Source organism: Lutra lutra, chromosome X (genome assembly GCF_902655055.1).
Source record: "Lutra lutra chromosome X, mLutLut1.2, whole genome shotgun sequence".
Classification (NCBI taxonomy): Eukaryota; Metazoa; Chordata; class Mammalia; order Carnivora; family Mustelidae; genus Lutra; species Lutra lutra.
This window is the reverse complement of record NC_062296.1, coordinates 84734744-84754811: the sequence shown is the minus strand read 5'-3', so window position 1 is coordinate 84754811 and position 20068 is coordinate 84734744. Positions and strand designations below refer to the sequence as shown.

Sequence of the window (20068 nt, the reverse complement as noted above, 5' to 3'; positions counted from 1 at the left end):
AGCAGGAAGACCGAGGCAAAGAATGAACAGACTTCCTTCCCTCTCTGGCCCTGGCAGGACCGTATGTGCTGGAAGCCAGCAGCCCCCAGAGAAGGGCTCTAAGCCCAAGGGCAGGAGCCACGAGTGCCCGGAAAGGGACATCCAGTCTGTCCTCTGGGTACTATACTGCTCCCGTGTGCCCTTGTCTGCAGCGCGTCTCTGACTCCAGGACGGCTCCTCCCACCTCAACTCCGGCTGCAGGGTAAGTAGTTGGTTTACCCAGGGTCCCACCCATAGCAAGTCATGTTTTTGCCAAAACCTAGGCCCAAACGAGTCTCTCCATTTCCAAAGCTCGAGTGGCCCGAGTGGCCACTGCCATTTTCTAACCAATGAGTTGACGGTTTTTTTTTTTTCACCATCTGTGATGACATTTTCTTTGAGAATATTCTTTCCTACTGGACACAGAAGCCTCAGCCTTGACAGAGACAGATACCAGCCCGGCTGCTACCTTGCCTCTGTCCCCACCTCGGCTGGGGGGGGGGTGACAGGGCAGGCCTGGGCATACCCACCTGGTCGTGCAGGAACAGCTGGTTGGCCGTCCGCACGATCTGGTCCACGTGGATGACGCCCCCAATGCTGTTCACGTTGGTGTCCGAGAGCAGCGTCAGCACCATGATGGCCTCCACCAGCAGTTGCCGGTACTCGGGCTGCGGCACGCGGTTCAGCACCGACTCCACGTGCACGGCAAACTTGATCTCCTGGGGGGTCATCTGCCAAAGGGACCAGCGGAGGGGTCAGGAGGGAGCGGAGGACAGCCAGCCCTGCTCCCTGCATGGGCCACTGCACCCGCAGCCTCCAGGGCTCGGCCCGAATGCTGCCTCCTTTCTGGCCACATTCTTGATGCCAGCAGCCGGAACCCTCTGGAGCGGGAGGCTGACAACTTCGCGGTGGGGGGCGGGAGTTGGCCTTGTCCTCAGTTGATTTACCTACCCCACTAGACTGGGACATCCAGGGGACAGGGCCCTCTGCTCATTCCTTTCTTCCTCCTCACTCCTGCCGGCATATAGCACCAGGTCTTGGGCGCGGTAAAAACTCAGTTTGTGAAAGAATGAATAGGGGAAAGGAAAGCAGGAAGCTGACTGTTCTCGGCAGAAGGGGCTGGAGAAGGCTGCACGGGGCTGCAGTGTGTGGGGCCACAGCTTTGCTCTTAATGGTGCTTTCAAGGGCAAAGGTAAAGCTCTTGACAGATCTGTGGCGTGGGAAGCACGCCCTTGCGCACTGCGGGGAGACCTGCCGTAGGTGGGCACCGGGCTTTCCCCATCCTACCTCTCTCGTTGTTGACGACGGCAGCACGTACCCATCGATGGACAGACCGTGGCACTGGAGGCAGAACACAGCACGGTTCGGTCAGACTCCGGCGCCAGGTAAGTGTGCACACGCGTTCACACACACTCCAGTCACTCTGCTCTGGAAACCCACACGTGGGCTGCACACGCCAGACTGCTCGTGTTATTTTTAGAGCGCTTGTTCTCACTGCCCACAGGCTGTGTTTTCGATGGAGCAATTCTAGGGAAGCAGCAGGCGGCGTTCAGATCGCACACGAACAATGCCCCAGGGAGCTGCTGGGTCCTCTGGAAGCTCCGAGTTTCACTTGGCAACTGGGCCCTGGTGGCGGCGAGGCCCCCTTCAGGGCCATATAAAGGGAGATTTTCATGGCTCCTGCTGGCGCAGTGATACTTCTGTGCCTTTGCAGGCATTTATTTTTGAGATTACTATAATAAGCACCAATCACAAAAGACTCGAGCACGTGCACAGACACGCACACCCTCATATAGAAATAGCCAGTGCCGGCTCAACACAAAATGCTTTTTCATAATAAAAGTGTCTTGGTATTGAACCAGGAGAGGTCTGGGTGGAAGCGTAGGATGCCCCAGGAAGAGTGCGGAGCTTTTCTAGGAAGTTCGTTCTGGTCTAATTCGAATTGGCTGCCTTCTCAATGCCAGGGGTCGGCAGGCCCAGGACAGGGGGGACAGCAAATGCCCACACCTCCGGAGCAGAGGTGGAGGAAGGAGAAACCGAGGCCCTTGTGGGCTCTGAGGGTGTTGCTGCTGTGTGCAGACCAGCCGCCTGAGGACAGGGCCCACTCGGACCTCCCCGTGCTCAGCGCCGTGAAGGCCTCTGTCCCCACAAAGCAGAGTCGCTAAAGCTCGCTACCGGCCAACAGAGCAGCTGAAACGTGCTGTGCCTTTGGGAAGGCGGTTGTCACACGTGCTCATTTAGGATGACTTTCTTCTCCTCGCCTGTGGTGTGATGAGCTAACAAAAATAGTTTAAAAAAAGAAAAAAACAACAAAACACCAGTCCTCCCCATGGTTCTTAATTTGCACCAAAGCTTTTAACTGAGCTTTTAACTTTTAATGTGCCTGGGTGCAAGGAAAGACAAGCTAGGGCAGGACCCTGGGGGACAAACAAATGCCCTGAAGGGGTGTGCAGAGCAAAGGGGTGTGGCTTCCACCACTGCCCCCTCCTTGGTCACGCAGGTGTGCAGCCTCTGCTGCGTTCTGGTGTGTGCAGGGCAGGCTGTGGCTTCTGATGACCTCCGCTGATATTTTCATGGCCTCGGGCAGCCTGAGAACTGCAACCTTGTCAGCTGGCCGCAGGCATGGGGGCAGCTAGAGCAATGGGGTGGGGCTGGGGTCCCCATCCTCTAGGAACAGAGGCAGCCCCAGGGAGGTGGGTTTGTGCTTCAGGACACCCGGGGCCTGACATGGGGCCCTACAGCCCCAGGAGATGTGTGTATCACGTTGCTGAATGGTACAGATGCCACCACCAGGCACACGTGGGAGGCTAAGGCCTAGGGGTGCCACTGCAGGTCACCTGTGTCAGTGTTGTCATCAAAAGCCTTCCCCGCCTTATCCCATTTTTGTCTATCTTGACTTTTCTATGTTCCTGAAATAGGTCAAAGGTGGTCCCACAGAGCTTGCGCTGCCCCCTGATCTGACATGCTGTGGTTTCAGCTGGCCATTCTCAGGCGGGACGATCTGCTGCCCCGGGGACACTTGGCAATGTCCAGAGATAGTTTTGGTTGTCACAACTAGAGGGTGGGTGTGGGGGGGCATCCAGTGCATGGAGGCCAGGGATGTTGCCTAATGTCCCACGATGCAAAGAGCTCCCACAAAAAAAGAATTACTCGGCCCCGAATGTCAACAGAGCCAAACGTCAGAGGGGAAGGAACCCTGCTCTAGGCTGGGGGCTCCCCAAGCTCAGGGGCCACCATACTTCACAAAGTGGGGGGGGGGTGCCTCATTTCCCTGGGAGGGTGTGTCCCCAGCGACAGGGCTGGTGGAATGCAGTCCAGTGGCCAAGCTTACCTTCTGAAGGATCTTCCACACCTTCTGGTAGAATCCCACAGGGACCCTGTTGATGGCTCCGTCCAGCCTTCTCCTGCGGAGCCACTGGCCCTGGCGCTCCCCCCAGCCAATGTGGTGCCCGCCCGAGTCTGATGATGATGTGCCAGTGGGCGAGGATGGGGTGCTGGACCTCTGCAAGACACAGGGAGCGTGGCCTTCAGAATCCGCAGAGCCAGAACCCCACAGGACTACTGGCCCTCGTGAGGGAGGACTCTGCTGATTCTTCAAAACAGAGACCATAGGCCCAGAAGGAACATAGTTCCTTGTTTGGACTCTGGCTATTTCCTGCAGCTGGATTCATTCTTTCCTGTACAGGCTGGCTACTGATCTCCTTTCGTGTACTCCTCGCAGCCCCTGAGAGGTGGTACAACACCAACGGACCCTGACCTGACCACGGGGAGGCCAAGCAGGCCAGAGTGCAGCCCCTGGGGTCAGACTGTGACTCCCAAGTCAATGCCGCTGCATCCACCCAGTCGCTCTGGGCCTTGGCCTCCCCTGTCCAATGGGTCACAGTCACACCTGCTGCGGGGAGCCGTGAGCACTCACTGCAGGAAGACACAGAAAACCCTGAAAGCGCACCTGCCTTGAGGTAAGGGCACACGGGACTCAGCTGTCCCTGCCAAGGCCCTCTGGCATCACTGCACGAGGGAGGCGAGAGCGAGCCCAGGCCAGTAAAGGCCAAAGTGGCCACTTTACTTGCACAGTGCCCCACAGAGGCAGTGGTCATCTCCCTGTCCTGCAGGTGCTGCAGACAAGGCAACACAGCATACGGGGGAAGGGGGAGAGGGGTGGCTTTGGAGGCAAAGAGAAAGAGTAAAGGCTGGGAATCCTTATTTAGTAGCGAGGCCTCTGAGATGACGGTATATTCTCCCCCCAACCCCATCCCTTTGAATCCCTTTGTTTGCCTGTTCTTGGCCCGGGGCTCCACCCTAACCGGGGAGCATGGCAGCCGCCGAGCTGGAACACAGGCTTTGCTGAAGCAGAGGGCGTATGTCATCCCATTCCCTCCTCCTGGCCGGAGGCTGGCCTTATTCTGGCCTTCGGGAGCCAAGCGCTGGGGCAGGGCCAGCACTTCCGCTTCTGGCCTCAGGAGCCAGCAGGCCCGCCCACGACTGCAGATGCAGCGCCCAGAGGCACCCAGTGGGGGCCTGGAGCTCGGGCTTTCCGTGCTGGCTTGGGGGGGGGGGGGAGGCGGGGGCGGGGGGGAGTATGGCAAGGCTCACAACCTGCTTTCTGCCAGAGGATGGGGTCTTACTTGCCCATCTACAGGGCAGCAGAGATTAACTGTCATCCTCCTGTGTTATCTTGCTCCGACCTAGCTGGTACCTTCATTTCTCAATGCACAACCTCGAACTTAAAGGTTTAAAAATGAAATCCAAATGGCGAGCATGCTAGCAGGCCAGCGGGCAGTTTTCCCTATGTACTCATTCTGACTTCATCGGATCTTATTTTGAAAAGGCTGTTAGGCTGGGTTATTCCATGAGGCTCATTACTGCCATTTAAATATGGCAACAATTAGATACAAATAAAAGTAATTACAGCCGCACTCATCAATGACTCAGCTGGTTTTCTCCTTCTAGTTTCAAGAGGAAGATTAAGACTCGCTTCTGCAATTAGAATATTTCCTACTCCTCAGGCTAAGCCAGGGTGTTGTGAGTACAAGGTGCTCATCAACACGTGTAGGCCCTGGCTCACCACCACAGCTCAGAAGAAAGGCATAGAACTAGTACCCCAAAGCTTCCAGAAGCTTCTGGACAAAGCTCAAATCAAGAACTTCTCGGCTTTCCTTCTAGACCCTCTTCATAATGACATTCAAATGAAAACTCTTAAACCTGTTCAAAGCTGTGGGAGTTAGGGATGAGGTGGGTGCACGAGAAGGACAACAAGAGCATTCAGACACCACGAACGCAGAGGCGGTGAGGACAGTCGGGATGCGTGGTTTACCGCGGACTTGGAGGAATGCGCACTGCTGGACATGGCCTGGCTCACAGAAAACAGCTATAAAACAAAGAGAGTCCGCTCAGTCATGTGCAGTGACACCGAAGGACACAAGCAGACAGGAGGAACACAGAACAATACCAAGAACCCCCGCGGAAAGAAGGCACAGAGGAGGCAGGCGGGCAGGCAGAAGTTTCCACTCACCGTCCAGGCCCAGAGCCCCAGATGCCAGCCCGTGCAGAGCTCAGGGCTCCATGCCACGGGGGACTTTGGAAATTATCTTTCTCGGGAGGATGAAATGTTACCCATTCTAGTCCTAGCAGGAGATGCCTTATCAAGTTAGGACACAATTTATTTTCCAAAGTCCCAGCCACAAAGCATTAATCTTTAAGAGTTGTGAAAATTGGGGTGCCCAGGTGGCTCAGTGGGTTAAGCCTCTGCCTTCAGCTCAGGTCATGACTCCAGGGTTCTGGGATCGAGCCCCGCATTGGGCTCTCAGCAGCGAGCCTGCTTCTCCTGCTCTCTGCCTGCCTCTCTGCCTGTCAATTAAAAAAATCTTAAAAAAAAAGTGAAAATCTGTAGAAATCAATAAAATATCTGCCCATAACCAGCACTTAACATCTGGCCCTACTGGCATTAAATAGATATTTATTAAATGAACAGGTAAGAGCAGGCTGATGACCTTTGCCCAAACAAATATTTCCTCATCTAAAAATCTATAACATATCCTTAACTTGCATGGAGATAGTGCCTGGGCACAAACCGTGCATCCATGGGCTTCTTGCAAAAGTGAGTCAAAATTTAAAATGTTAAGGCATCTATAAAATTTTGGAGAGAGAATAATGTATTTCCTTGATGTAAGGGGCCAAATAGAAAACTTGTTGTGGCGGAATCTAAACCTAGCAACGTCGATCATTTTGTCCCAGAAGATACAAGGACAGTACTAAATGGAGGCGGGAGCCAGCCATATTCACCCAGAGTGAGCCACAGTCGGGGTCTGGTGCCACCGAGTGGCTAGCAAAGGAAGATGTTTGCAAAGTTGGTTCCTGACTTGGAAAGAACCTAAGGTAGCAGCAGAGACAACATGGAGAATGTGCATGTCATTCTCCAAGTCCTCGATGCTCGCTCGCTCACTCACACGGCACTGAATCATGGGGAATGTGCTTCAGACTTTCTGGAGGGAAGCGGAGGAAATGGGTCCCAAAGGTGCCTGGAAAGAACGGTATCCATACACTGTTTTCCTTCCAGGGTTAAATTCCCCCAGGCAGTGTGGGGACAGGGATGGCGGTATTCTTTCTAGTCATATAATCAATGACCATGTTTTACTTTTCTCTACTTCCCTTTTTTTGCATAGAAACTCCTGGCAAGGCAGAGCCCAGAACCACGTCTCACAAAGCCTCTTATTAAACCCTAGAGCTCGGTAAATGGATTTATGGTAAGGCCACCTCTCCTGCTCTGCCTGCCCGCCTCAGCCCGAGAAGTCACCTCCACCCAAGCAGATTTGATGGGCAAAATCACTCTCCATATTCGAGGCCTTGCTTTCCACATTCAAGCCAGAAAGAACACAAATCTGAACACACTCAAAGCACACATGTGAAGGACGGGACAAGACAATGTTTCACCTGGTCGTCAGCACTAAATCGCCTAGTCATCTGAAAGTAAAAATACGTCAGGACATAAACAAAAGCCAGTTTCAAATCAAGAATGCCCTACTTCTATCAACCTCTTGGAAATCCAGGAGTGTACCGGCCCAGCTGCTGGGTGTGACCCACGAGTGCCTCAGGGACTCAATCTACTGAGTCATCATCTGACAGGGAGAAGAGAATCTGAGTACATTTCTCACTCAGGTCGTGGTCAGAAGGACACTCTGCTTCCTCTTACAGACCAGGTAAGTTCTAGCCCCGTCCCTGGCAAACGAGGACGGAAGAGCTATGGCCTTGAGGTCCTGGGGGGGCACTTCAGAAGGAATTTCTGGGGGGGCACCTAGGTGGCTCAGTGGGTTGAGCCTCTGCCTTTGGATCAGGTCATGATCTCAGGGTCCTAGGATCGAGCCCTGCATCAGACTCTCTGCTCAGCAGGGAGCCTGATTCCCCCTCCCTCTCTCTTTCTGCCTCTCTGCCTACTTGTGATCTCTGTCAAATAAATAAATAAAATGTTAAAAAAAATAAAAAAAAATGAAGGAATTTCTGGTGAGGTAAAAAGTGAACTGAGAAGAGCGACACCAGTGGATGGTGGCAAACCCAGGTATCATGAGCATGAGCATCCCGTTCTATTTCTACCTTCTTTGTGCTATATCATCTGAAGGACACATTTCATGGCAAGATGATTCAGTTACATTTTGCACGACTCTACTTATGGAATAGCTGTGGCCCTCCACCAAGAAAGTGTGGTTCTCGGCAACAGAGACCAACACGGGTAAGGGTGTTTTCTGGAATGTTCACAGAATTTTTAGATATCTGGGTAGAGTGTGTTCAGATTTCAGGACAGCAGGGATCGCACATCCTCTACAAAGAGCACTGTGTAGGCCCTGGGTTTCTAGCACTTTCTGAGGTGAGCCCAGGTATGACAACCACTTCTTTCCCAGCACTGCCACCAAGAGTCCTGTCTTACCTGTTTCATCTCGCTCCTCAGCCTGTTAATGCCACTCCTCTCGGTTTTGGTGACCCCAGTGTGTCCCACTTCATGGATGGAGATGGCAGGGCTGGATGTGGAGGAATGGATGGGTCGCACTGGAGGGGAAATACACGGCTCTTAGAAACTACTAGCGTCCACCCTAAGGGAGGAATACATGCCCTGTGCTTATTTTTATCCACCTCTAGCTCTCCCACTTGATGAAAAACTCCAGAAGAAGACAGCCTCCTCCTCCCCAGCCAGTGCTCTCTGGCATGGCACCTGCTACACGACCCAGGCCCCAAAGGTGCCAGAGTCAAGGGCTGAAAAGGTGAACATCACTTAAGCAGCACGAAAAAAAACAGAGTGGCCATAAAACCCTTTAATGAATTAGGTTTTTTTTTTAAATTTCTTCTCCAAAAGCACACCTTCCTTGTAGAAAAAGTAAGGACCCCCCCCCCCCCCCCGACTATGGGACCTTGGGGGCTGGAGAGGAAGTCCTCGGAGAGGAAGTCCTCGGAGAAGAAGCCGGCGGAGGAGACCTGGCTGCCCCAGGCCCGGCACACTCCTGCCGGCACATGAGGGGCGGGGTGGCTCCCATCAGTCACCTCACTTTCAACCTGCTGTGGCAGCCTCCGGACTCGGGGCTGTGTGCGCCCCACCCCTCCCCGTGTACCACTTCCCAGTGCTTGGGCCGCAGCAATCATTCTGAAGGTAGATGTGATCATGTCCTACACGCTCGGAGTCCTTCCAGGCCTACCTCTGCCTTCAGGATGAAGCCCTCCTGCCGAGTCCCACCTGCCACCCCCGCCCCAGTGCCCCGAGCCCTGCACTCCTGGGCAGCTAAACGGGGCTGGTCCCACCTGCCCCCCACCCCCCAGCTCCACACTCCTGGCCAGCCACAAGGTGCTGCACGTTTGCACGTGCTGCCCCCTCCCATCCCACCCGCTCCTCTACAAACCCAGCTCAACGGTCACGTCCTCAGAGAGGCTTCCCCTGAGTGCCCAGCCTTCTCACCCGGCCCCCACTGAAGCCACAGAGTGAAGGGTGCCGTCTAGGACAGTGGAGATGACTAAGGAGCCAGCAGATACCGACATTTAAAGGACAGCAGGGAGGAAGGACACCAGGAAGGTAGAGAACAGAAGCCAGAAGCTACAGCAGGGCCTGTATAGGGTGGGCAGAGCTGGAGATATCTCCAACATCTCAGGCTTTAACCAAAATTCTGAGACTGTTTGAGTTTCCTAACTTACAAAAATTGAACAAAGAAGACAATTAACAAATGATGTTATGTGTAAAAAGATGGCAATTAGCCTTGCTTGCAATTAGACGTATTTATAGCTTTCAAGTGATATTACTCTGTTCTCAATTTTGTAAGCATCTATAGCTTTAGATCTAATACCAAAATTTTCGTAATTATCTGTGTCAAACCCCGTATATTATTTTCATGAGCAGGAACACATAAAATATTTATCTTGCATATTTACATTTCAAGGACTGTGCATTTGAATAGAACTGAAAATTACTTTTGGAAAAGGATCTCAAGCACTCCTCCTTCAGGAAAGGAGAAAAGCGACCAAAACACATCTGATTGCACGATGCCGTCTTTGTTTGCTGGCTGGTGTGCACTCTGGGGAAAAAATATGAAGTACCCGATGTCCTTCTTATTAAATAAAAAGAATGACAGCCCACACGGCATTTCTTTGGCTTGATGAAATAAATTTGCCAATGTGTCTGCAAATCATTTTGCTTTATTATGAGGGGGAGAAATGATAATTACTTCAATTATAATTAGGGAGCATTTGAGAACAGAATTCCACCAGGACTCGGGAGATTATACTTCCTAGCACAGCAAACAAGGTTCTGGTACAGATCAGAATGGAGTGAGCAAAATGGAGAGAAGCAACCTCAGCAAGAAGGTGCTAGAAGTGGAGGGCTCTGCTCGCCTGAACGGTAGTGGGGGTCTGCTTGAGAGTGCTTCGAGCCAAACCAAGGGCAGGGTCACCTTACCCCCTCCTCACGCGTGTGCACAAGTGACAGCGGAGGGAGGGAGGGGGCAGGCCAGGGCACATGCCACACCCACACGAGACAACAGCACTAGCAGCAGGTCGGTGAGAGGTCATAGAGGCCGACAAGCTGAAATCTGGAACCTAGGACTGTACCTCCCCGTAAAGTAGGAATCTGACCCTTGTAAGTTCTGTCCACAACCACAGTTTCAGGAGCCCCTGGGCCCGCCAGCCCGGCCCCCTCCGGTCCCCCCAAATGGTGAACTGAGCATTTACTTACTGCTTCTCTCGACGCCAAACTCTTTTCCACTGAGAATATGGTGCAGGAGGCTTTTCATGTCGAAAGGGCTGAGGTTCATCAAACTTTCAGAAGCTTCTTCTCCTATAAATACACACCTTTTAAGTGTCTCTGACACAGGGCTGGTGGCACGTAGAGGCAGGTGGGCCTGGGGGAGGTGGTGACAAAGGCCACTGTGGCGGGTCTCCCTGCTCGGGATGCCCTCACTACCAGTTCAGGGCTGAACGGGGCTGCTCCTCGGTGATTCTAACCTGCGGTTTCAATACTCGGACACGTCATTTTTTACACTGTGATGATTCCCAGTGTTGGAGCGCATCTCACCGTTCACTTACATCTCTAAATTGGCAGGGTGACTCCCGGGGAGAGGTGCTAGGAAGTGAGGGATGGCCTCTCGCCGCAAGGACATACAGTAGGAACTTAGCTACAGACGCAGGGCCCAAGACCCTTGTGCCTCACTCTCCCTGATGCATGAAAGTCCACGTCTACATGACAGAACCTGGGAAAGCATGAGCACAAGCAAAGGCCCAGAAGCCCTGCTTCCAAAACCCTTGGGCAGGCTCCCCGTGGGGCAGGGTGAGAGGGGCGGGAACACCCCCGCCCCCACTGAGAGTCCAGTTGCACACATCGTACCTGAGCAGTTCAGGCTCCGTGCCAGCTCCGTGGCCATCACCTGAATGATCAGTCCGATCCGGAGTCTGAGCATCTCCACGAAGAGGCTGGGTTGCGCCCTGACGTACATGGCCAGGTAGACCACAATCTCCTGAGGCAGACACACACGCGGGCGGCGTTGCAGAGACCAGCTGCCGGGGGAGAGGCCCCTGCGCCTGGAGGAAGGCAGCCGCCCCACACCTCCCCAGCCCCCAGACCTGTGTGAGGACAGCGATGCTGATGTCCTGCCCACTGGCTTCGTAGATGAGTTTTGTGAGCTCCTCGGGGGGCAGGGGACTAGAAAGAAGCATTAAGACACAAGCACCGTGAGAGATGCCTAGGAGGGGGGCCGCCCTGCCCTCCACAGAAGAGCCTTATTTTCCCGTGGGAGGCTCCCAAGTGACAGGGTTTTTAAAAAGACCCTCTTCCTGGGGCGCCTGCATGGCTCAGTCGGGTGAGTATCCAACTCTTGATTTCGACTCAGGTCATGGTCTCGGGGTGGTGGGACTAAGCCCCGCGTAGGGCTTCCTGCTCAGCGCAGACTCTGCTTGTCCCTCTCCTTCTGCTCCCCGCACCCCCGGCTCGTGCTCTTGCTCTCTCTCAACTAAGTAGATCTTTAAAACAAACAAAAAAAGACCCTCTTCCTGAGTGGTGGATGGCACAGATGCTCTCAACACAGTCCCACAGGGCCCCACAAACGTCAGGTTACCAGGCTGAAGGCTTACGCAGAGATAGTCTTCTCCCGTGGCTCTGGCGGCAGGCCCACCGTGAGCTGCTTCTGGTGTGACAGCAGGTCCGTGCAGGCCTAATCACATAGGGAAAAGGGTGAGGGCCACGGTGACAGTGGGGGGAGAGAGGGGAAGTTAGCAAAGCCAACAGGGAAGTGTCACCACCCATAAGACCATAAATTTACCTTGACAAACTTTATGACCCACATTGCCGTTCATTTGAAAATTCACGTATAGACCCTAGACTGAGCAACCCAGGCAGGGCTGGGGCCCTGTGAGCTCTGTGGCCTGGGCCTGGCCCTGCAGGGCCCTCTAGGGTACTTGGCACCCACCCAGCAGAGCAACACACTGCATACTCAGCTATTCCACAAGGGAGATGAGCTGCTGTGAGTCCAAAGATACCAATGTTAAGGGTTAAAGTCTTCAGTTGTCAGTCTCCCCATTATTCACGTACAATAAACACCTGTCGCCTTAACGGTAACACTGCACTCTAATGTCTTAGAAAGCAGGTCTGGGTTTTGCAGGACCTCGGGGTTAAAACATTAATCACGATTGCACTGCAGATGGGCAGAATTAAGAACGCTGCGTGGAAGGGTTGCCAGGCCCCAGAGCATTTTCATTTTATTTTTTGGTAAACCTTCTTCTGCAGCTAAAAAGGAACCAAACTAATCAACTTGAATTTCATTTCCTTTGTTTGCCCTCCAAGAGCAGTGGGAGGCCAGGAGAGGAGGGCCTATTCCATCCGTGTTTTTGATAACTGCTTTTCTCTACAAATAGGAGGTGCTCGCTTCCAGCTTTACAACAGAAAGAGGGCACGGGGCTGGAAAGAACACGCGGAAGGCCCGAGTGCGCTTGCTCTGACCTCTGCCAGGACCTCCACTTTCTTCCTGAGCAGGCCAGAGATATAGCGGATCAAACCCCACTCCTGGTTCAAGCCAGCTTTCCTGTAGAGCTCGCTGAGGAGGTTGTGAACCGTGACCCCGTGTTGTCCGGAAAGATTTGTGTCCCAGCTGGGGCCCCTGTCGAGAGAGAGAAAACCCCGGAAGTATGGCCTGCAATGCTTACGGGCCGGATTCTCTTGCAGCAGAGCTCACTTGGCAGGGAAGGAAATGAATCACCACACATTCTGCCAAGCTCTGGGGGCCCTGCTGGTGCCTCTGAGTCTCACCAAGAGGGTTCCATCTTACCAAAGCATCCCTTCTATTTGAAACAGAAGCCTAACATCAGGAAGCAGTGAGATCCTGGCCTCGCTCAGCCTTCTCATCCCAGGAGGCCAGGGCTAGTAGGCAGAGAAGGGGATAGAAGTCTGTTCGTGGTGATCCTGGATAATCCGGGTGAATCGTGACCTGGTGTGCTGGAAGGCCAAGAAAACTAGAACAAAGAGTCAAGGAGGATGGAGTGAGCTGGGGCTGGCGAAGACCGTGAACTTACTTTATTACATACAGAATGTACAGAATGTCCGCTTGTTCCTGGAGGTTCGCACAATCTTTCAGCTGCTCCACGAGCTTCTCACAGTCCACGTCACCCTGGTCATCTCTGGGCCACTGGAAGTCCTCTTCAGAGGCCTGGCCACACAAAAGACAAAAAGCAGGGGAGAGGGGCTGAGCATGTGAACTCATAGAAGACCGGGAAGTAACACCAGCGAGGTCTTAGAACTCTGTCACTGTTGGGCTCCAGGCTCTGGTGGACTCTCCTGTAGCTTCTCATTTATAGGTTTTACTGTTTCTGATCATGAATTACTGTGTTACTCGATGTTTGCAAGAGATCAGGCCGAATGGGTTAAAATATGTGTAAGTTTTATTTATGCAAAGTTGAAAAACAGGTGAAAACCAACCCCTGGTATTAGAACTCAGGCTAGCGGTTCCCACCAGAGTGGAGGGGAGGAGGCCGCTGGGAGAACACAAAGGGCAGCCCCCAACCCCGGTCTCCTGCTTCTGCCAGGTCTGCCTTTATAGAGTTGGTGCTACAATAAAATATCTTTTTGAAAGCAAAACAAACACAAAAAGCATGTAAGCTTTAAATGACCTAAAACTGAGGTTAGGTTAAAAGATTCTCCAGTAGACACTGAATCTTTCTATTCGTGTGGGATAAAATTAAGGGAGACTTCTAGATAAAAGAAATTATGGGAACTAGTGGAGAACATCCTGAGATTTTCTTCTCCTCGGGGATCTCTTTCTAGTTTTGTTCCCTGCTCTGCAAACTGGGGCCTGGCCTTGGCTCGCTGGCATGGATAGGACAGGGTTAGGTAGTGAGCTGGCTTATTTCCTCCAGTGTGACAGACTCTAATGACTGGGCAGAAAGGCCTTTTCCCCCATGCAAAATATAAAGGTTTGCATCAAATGCATTGTGGATACAGACCCAAAGCAGATTGCCACCAACTAAGGGGGTTCCCATTGAAACCCAGAACTTCCAATCCTCAAAGTCCTAGATATCAAAAAATATCATCTTTCAAGTTCAACCTTGTAAAAGAGTTCTTAGGACTATACCAGCATTGAAAAACATTACACTTAAAAAAAGTGATTCTAAATACTTCACCTTTTTTAGGAGTGGCTGAGGAGAATCAACAAGATTTAGTGATTTCCGGTGAGCACTCAGAACTTTAGTTGGCAAAGTCATGGGAACAACTAGAAAACAAAAGCGTAAAGGAAGCCCTTCTGAGGAGGAGGAAGGATAAGATACTTCTTTTGAGAGGCATGGGGCTACTCCTTATCCAATACAAACCAATTGAAGGAATGAGTACTTACTTAGTTTAATTAATTTCAGCAAGAATTTACCATGTAGCCACATCATGTGTTAAATCTGGGAACAAGAACTGAGCAGGACATGGGTCTTGCTTAATTTAAGGGGCCGAATTTTGTTTTTCTCTCCTGGAATTCCGGGGAAATGACATAGCATCTAAGGGCTGAAAGGAGCCTTGGAAATGACTGAGGCCGACCTTTGTCTTTCAGATGAGGAGACCGGGAACCAGGGAAGGAAGAGCATGTGAGCAAGGTCACTGGCCTTCTTGTAAGGAAGGCGTCCAGCTCCCGGGAGTCTGGTGTGCATTTCACTTTCCAGGGCCCCGTGCTGGAGCTTCTGGTGTTTCAGCACCTTCAGATGCTGTCATTATCAGTACTTATTCATCAAGCCATCTGTGACTTCCAGGCTAGATCATAACATCTTGGGAAAATAGGGGGCTTTCAAGATAGAGATGGGGCATATTTAAAAGGCATTTATAGACCTCCGGGTTATACTAGTTAAGGACACACACATTCTAATTTTACTTTCTCTCAAACCCCCACTAACACGGCAGAAAATAATTTTTAAAAATTTTTAAACATCTTTTAAAGATTTTATTCATTTATTTATTTGAGAGAGAGAGAGGTAGCGAGAGAGAGCATGAGCGGGAGGGAGGAGCAGGCTCCCGGCTGAGCAGGGAGCCTGCCACAAGCTCGATCCCAGGACCCCAGGATCATGACCCAAGGCAGACACTCAACCGACTGAGCCACCCAGCAGCCCCTAATTTTTTTTTTTTTAAGACAAATCCTCAAGAATAGGGAAAAGCAGGAGAGAAGACAATAGTAATGACATTTTGGAAGTGGGGGAAAGCTGATGAATGAAAGATAACAGACTTAGCAGACACATGGCAACCAAACCCCAAGTCTGCAGTGGGAGCAACCAACAGCCAGCCAGATTTAGATCCGAGAATCCTTAGAAGTCTCAGGAGCTTGCTGCACTACACACCTCTGGAATTGGGGGGTCTGGAAGGGGTATCAAGAAATAAGGAAGACTGGACAGAAGCTGTGGAAGAAGCAGTGAGCTCCCCAGACACCTTCCTCTAACCCACACAGCTCAGCCACTGCCTTGCTCCCCTGGACAGAAGACTAGAAGGCTCTTTGAAGCGGTAAAAGTGAAGATGGGGCGCGTGGCAGGTCTGAAGGACTATGGTGGGATATGGTGGGATATGGGATATGGTGGGATGAGAGACTATACAGCTCCAAGCGACCAGAGCCTTACCTGTCAGAAAGGAGACGGCAGAAGAGACGGTAGAGTATCTGTGGGAAGTCTATATGGCCTACACCGGTTAATGCCCCAGGTGCCGCTCCTCAGCCCTGAGACACTGACAGGCGCGAGAGGATAAGCACAGAACACTCCGCATTCCAGGAAAGACTAACGTGGAAGACCGAAACCAAAACAGGAAAAGGTGACTTGGGGGACCTGGAAACCATTTAGAGAGAAGAAAAATGTAAAAACCAAACCCCAAACCCCTGCTGTTAATATTCTTAGAGTAGTTAATTGAATTGCGTGAATGGAACAAGAATGGACGCAACTCCGAGAACAAAGATTGAAAACATAATAGCCAAAGTACAGAAATTCAACGGAGGGGATGGCACTGAAAGCTGAAGCAATGTTCCTCGGAACAGAGCAAACGACAGAGAAATGGAAGACCGAAGAGAAACGATAAAGCCTTCTCCGGGAGGTCAACATTGGAATCCATGCGTACCAGCAAGAGAGAACAGAGTAAATGTAGGGAAGGACATGAGTCAAGAAATTTTTCAGGGGCGCCTGGGTGGCTCAGTGGGTAAAGCCTCTGCCTTCAGCTCAGGTCACGATCTCAGGGTCCTGGGACGGAGCCCTGCATTGGGCTCTCTGCTCAGCAGGGAGCCTGCTTCCCCCCCTCCCTCTGCTTGCCTCTCCGCCTACTTGTGCACTCTCTCTCTGTCAAATAAATAAATATAATCTTTTAAAAAATTTTTTCAGAAAAACTTTACAGGACTGAAAAACAAATTTCCAGATTGAATGGGTGCACTGAGCCTCCACACAGTGGATGAAAATAGACCCTGGTCCAGGCACATCACTGAAATTTCACAACCTGGGAGCAGAGAAGATCCAAAAAAATTTCAAAGAGAGAAACAGTTTATATTGAAGGAATAAACATCAGAATGGGTTTAGATTTCTCAACAGCAACACTGGTAGCAAAAGGACAGTAAAGCACGGCTTTCAAAATCCTGATGAAAAATTCATTTTCAATCTAGAATTCTCTACCCAAACTCTCAAATGGATATATAGAATATTTGTAGATGTTTTCAGACTCAAAAGGTCTTGACAATTCTTCTCACCATGTACTGTTTCTCAGGAAAGTGCTGGATGTCTTGACCAGAAAAAGAGAGTAAGCTAAGAAACAGGAAAACAGAGACACAGAAAACAGGAGAGCCAACCCAGGAGACAAGAAGTCTCCAGAAACTCTCCAGGATGCTGGTGTGGGAAGATCCCAGGATAAAGCTGACAACACGGACATGGAGGCAAACAGGCAAAAGGGGCCATGAACTTCAGAAACAAGCCGGTTGAGGGCTTGGCAGTGCTGTGCCTGCCCTAACCTTTTGAAACAGTTCTAGAATGTGTTCCACTACTGCAAAGATTAAAGAGAAGTCCCAGAATGTCAGGTGTGCAACAGGCCTAGAGGACCATCAACTAGACAGAAGGAAACTCATGGGCGCTAAGTATACAGCTGACAGACTCGTGGATATGACTAACTCTGTGGAAATTTGTATCATGGGCACTGGGAAGTAGAGAAAGGGGGAAAACCAAAATGAAAAGATAGAGCAGCTTTCAATAAAGTTAATAGTATTAATGACTTTTAAAGTTGACTTTAACTTTAGTGTTAACTTCAGAAAAACCGAGAAATAAAAACAGTAGTACGATCACAGGATACTATAATGCTCAGCTGAGAATAATACTTGTGTGCACGTAATAATATAAAGAGCAAATACGGATTTAATGATGCTTTAATACAACGACATCACTAGGTTATGGGAAGCAACGTAGAGGAGCGGTGACTGAGGACAGCTGAATCCTCATCCATAATAAGAGAAGGCCACCAGACATGGAATAAGGTTGACGCATCCAAAGACGGCAAGATACACAGATTGTTTTAGAAAAACAGAGATATGTAAACACCAGGAGAAACAACGAAGAGTTGAAAGCGGTTGCCTCTCTGTAGAAGGACTGGGTCAGTGGGGAGGGGAGGGATGAGGCAGGAAACGTCTACATTTTGTTGTCTTCTAGAATCCTGACTTTTAGATTATGCTCATGCATTACTCTGAGAAGTTACTTTAACAGGCAGAGAAGAGTTCATAACGCACATGGAATTTCCAAACCCTTGGCTTTTGCCATCACGGAAAGTATATCCCGAGTGGAGTGGATGGCACTGAAAACATGGCTGTCTTCTGTCTTCTTACAAAGAGGGGGCAGATAGCACTTCAGGGATGTGCTTTGTAGGAGGTGGTTGATATACTGGTCCAGTTCATCTTCGCTTTCTGTAACTGGACAAGCAAGAGAAAGAGCCAGTGAAAATGAGCTGCAGACATACTGTCAACTTGTCACCACGAGTGCGTGTAGCGCTGATCCTGTAGGCGGCGCTAAGGAGCTTCAATGGGGTGGGGGGACAACATTCTGGTACAAATCCCTGTGCCCCCACTGCTGGAGGCTAAAGACATTTACAAAGATAACGTACATGCTTATAAAGTTATTGTTTGGAAGCCCTTCACCCTAGGAAAAGAAAATACAGGTCAAGATAGATACACATCGTACCAAGATGAACTCGAAAGCATATGAAACCCTGAGGGCCAGCAGCAAACATCTGATCTTTTGTTTTAATCGACGAGGGAGCTAAGCACTGTGGAATGCCCAGCCCCCATTCCATGTACTACGCAAAAGTAAAAACTGGTCACTTCAACCCAAAACCTTGCTCAGATTGAGAAATACAATATATACACAGGATTTTATCCTCATTATCCAACCAAACCTAGATGACTCTACCATTCCTTTGAAAATTCAAGCAATGTGTTTTGTCTTCAGAGTATATTTTGTGAAGAATCCTCATTCCTGAAACCCTTCGTCCCTCTAGGTTTAAAAAAAAGCCCCACTTCTGCAGTGTAGATTTATAAACTGGCATTTTATTCATTTTAATAGATGCGAGTTTCCAAAGCCTCTTTTTGTTATGTTAATTACCAATCATTTTCTGTTCGTGAGTCTCCCGGCAATTTTATCACAATGCCAAGGTTTAAATAAATTCAGCGAACCACCTAAAAAGGCATTCCAAGCCATACCTTGATTATAGGTGTCTTCCAAGTACCCTCCCAGATCCGAATCGGGACTGAAGCTCCCTTCGCTGTCATCATCAAACAACTTCTCATCACAGTCTGGATCCAGGAAGGTCAGATATGTGTAGAAAGACGTGGTAAGAAATTCCGAAAGGCTCCCTAATTTTACTCTGCCAAGGAGACACAAGGTTAGAGATACAGATGCACGTGGACAAACTTCCACTGTCAATCAGAGAGAGACTTTTCAACAACCAGATGGTGCTTCTGCCAGAATTGATAAATACGTCACTTTGCAGAGCGCCCCACATAAGGAGTCGGCCAAGAAATTAAAACGAAAATTCAATACCAAGTATAAAGTGGGAGCACGGAGCATATTAAAAGCTAAAATGAATCATGCTGATTTCTTCCTCCCAAACCCAACACAAACAGAAATCCATTTTACTGAACCAACCAAAGTTTTACAAAACAAATGGACTAAACCACTTTTAACTAGAACCAAATCAAGCCTTGGCTGTTGGGGGTCGGGGGGGGGGGGTTCCTGCCCTAAAATTGGACCAGAACAAAACCTAGCACGCAATATGGTCACCCAGGCACAGGTATATGAGAGGTCTCTGAGAGGAGAGGCAGTCTCAAAGGCAAAGTTCTTTCTAGAAGGAATGCGATGGGGCCATCCCCAGACTAGAGCAGGTTCACAGAGTGGCCTTACTACATTTTTGGGCTGGGAAAAGTTCCACTGAAAACCGCAAGCTGGGTTTGGCAATGTGGGGTCCTGGGTTCAGGAAGCACGAGGGAGGGCCAGCCTACAGAAAGCCGCCACTGTGCGCTTCTTAAAATGTTAGCTCTGGGGGCGCCTGGGTGGCTCCTTAGGTTAAGCCTCCGACTTTTGATTTCAGCTCAGGTTGTGATCTCAGGGTCCTGGGATCGAGCCCCGGGGCAGGCTCAGAGCTCAGTGCAGAGTTTGCTTGTCCTTCTCCCTCTGCTCCTCCCCGCATTCACTCTCTCTCTCTCAAATAAATAAAATCTTTAAAAAAAAAAAAAAACAAAAAAACGTAGCTCCGGAGGCAGAAGACAAGAGGCTCCTCGGAGCTGTCAGCATCAGATGAGGGCTTAGTTGAAAAGGCTGAGGAAAACAGTTTAAGGAGCACAGTGAAGCCTGTGACGCAAATGAATTCGTGGGTGCCTGAGCTTCAGTGGGCAGACTACAGCAAGAAACACGGCCCGAGGGAAGGAAAGAAAAGCCTTTCCGTTAATGAGTAAAATCTTTTCCTTCTAGGTTCTAATGATTCTGTTGTCTTGAGACTGGGGACAGGAAGAGGTGAGGGGCGGTGGAGTACGCAAAAAAAGACAATGGAAAGTTTCTCTCTAAAGGAAGT

General features: G+C 50.4%; 1 protein-coding gene across 8 annotated transcripts in view; it reads right to left on the bottom strand.

Moving 5' to 3' along the window:
* The window catches only part of PHKA2 (phosphorylase kinase regulatory subunit alpha 2), an 84879-nt gene that overhangs the window by 9365 nt on the left and 55446 nt on the right, over positions 1–20068 (bottom strand). For 4 of the 8 annotated variants that reach the window (XM_047715243.1, XM_047715244.1, XM_047715238.1 and 1 more), the window contains exons 18-32: positions 18702–18865; positions 17736–17915; positions 14149–14237; positions 13045–13178; positions 12476–12632; positions 11611–11690; positions 11104–11182; positions 10868–10997; positions 10220–10321; positions 7937–8055; positions 6949–6978; positions 5333–5386; positions 3350–3520; positions 1306–1359; positions 549–749 (exon numbers count right to left, since the gene is read on the bottom strand). In XM_047715243.1, the coding sequence (XP_047571199.1) occupies positions 549–749; positions 1306–1359; positions 3350–3520; positions 5333–5386; positions 6949–6978; positions 7937–8055; positions 10220–10321; positions 10868–10997; positions 11104–11182; positions 11611–11690; positions 12476–12632; positions 13045–13178; positions 14149–14237; positions 17736–17915; positions 18702–18865 (1744 nt within the window). Of the gene's footprint in view, positions 1–548; positions 750–969; positions 1360–3349; positions 3521–5220; positions 5387–6948; positions 6979–7936; positions 8056–10219; positions 10322–10867; positions 10998–11103; positions 11183–11610; positions 11691–12475; positions 12633–13044; positions 13179–14148; positions 14238–17735; positions 17916–18701; positions 18866–20068 lie in introns of those variants that run through there. The other 4 variants (XR_007124716.1, XM_047715241.1, XM_047715242.1 and 1 more) reach the window with 4 other exon arrangements.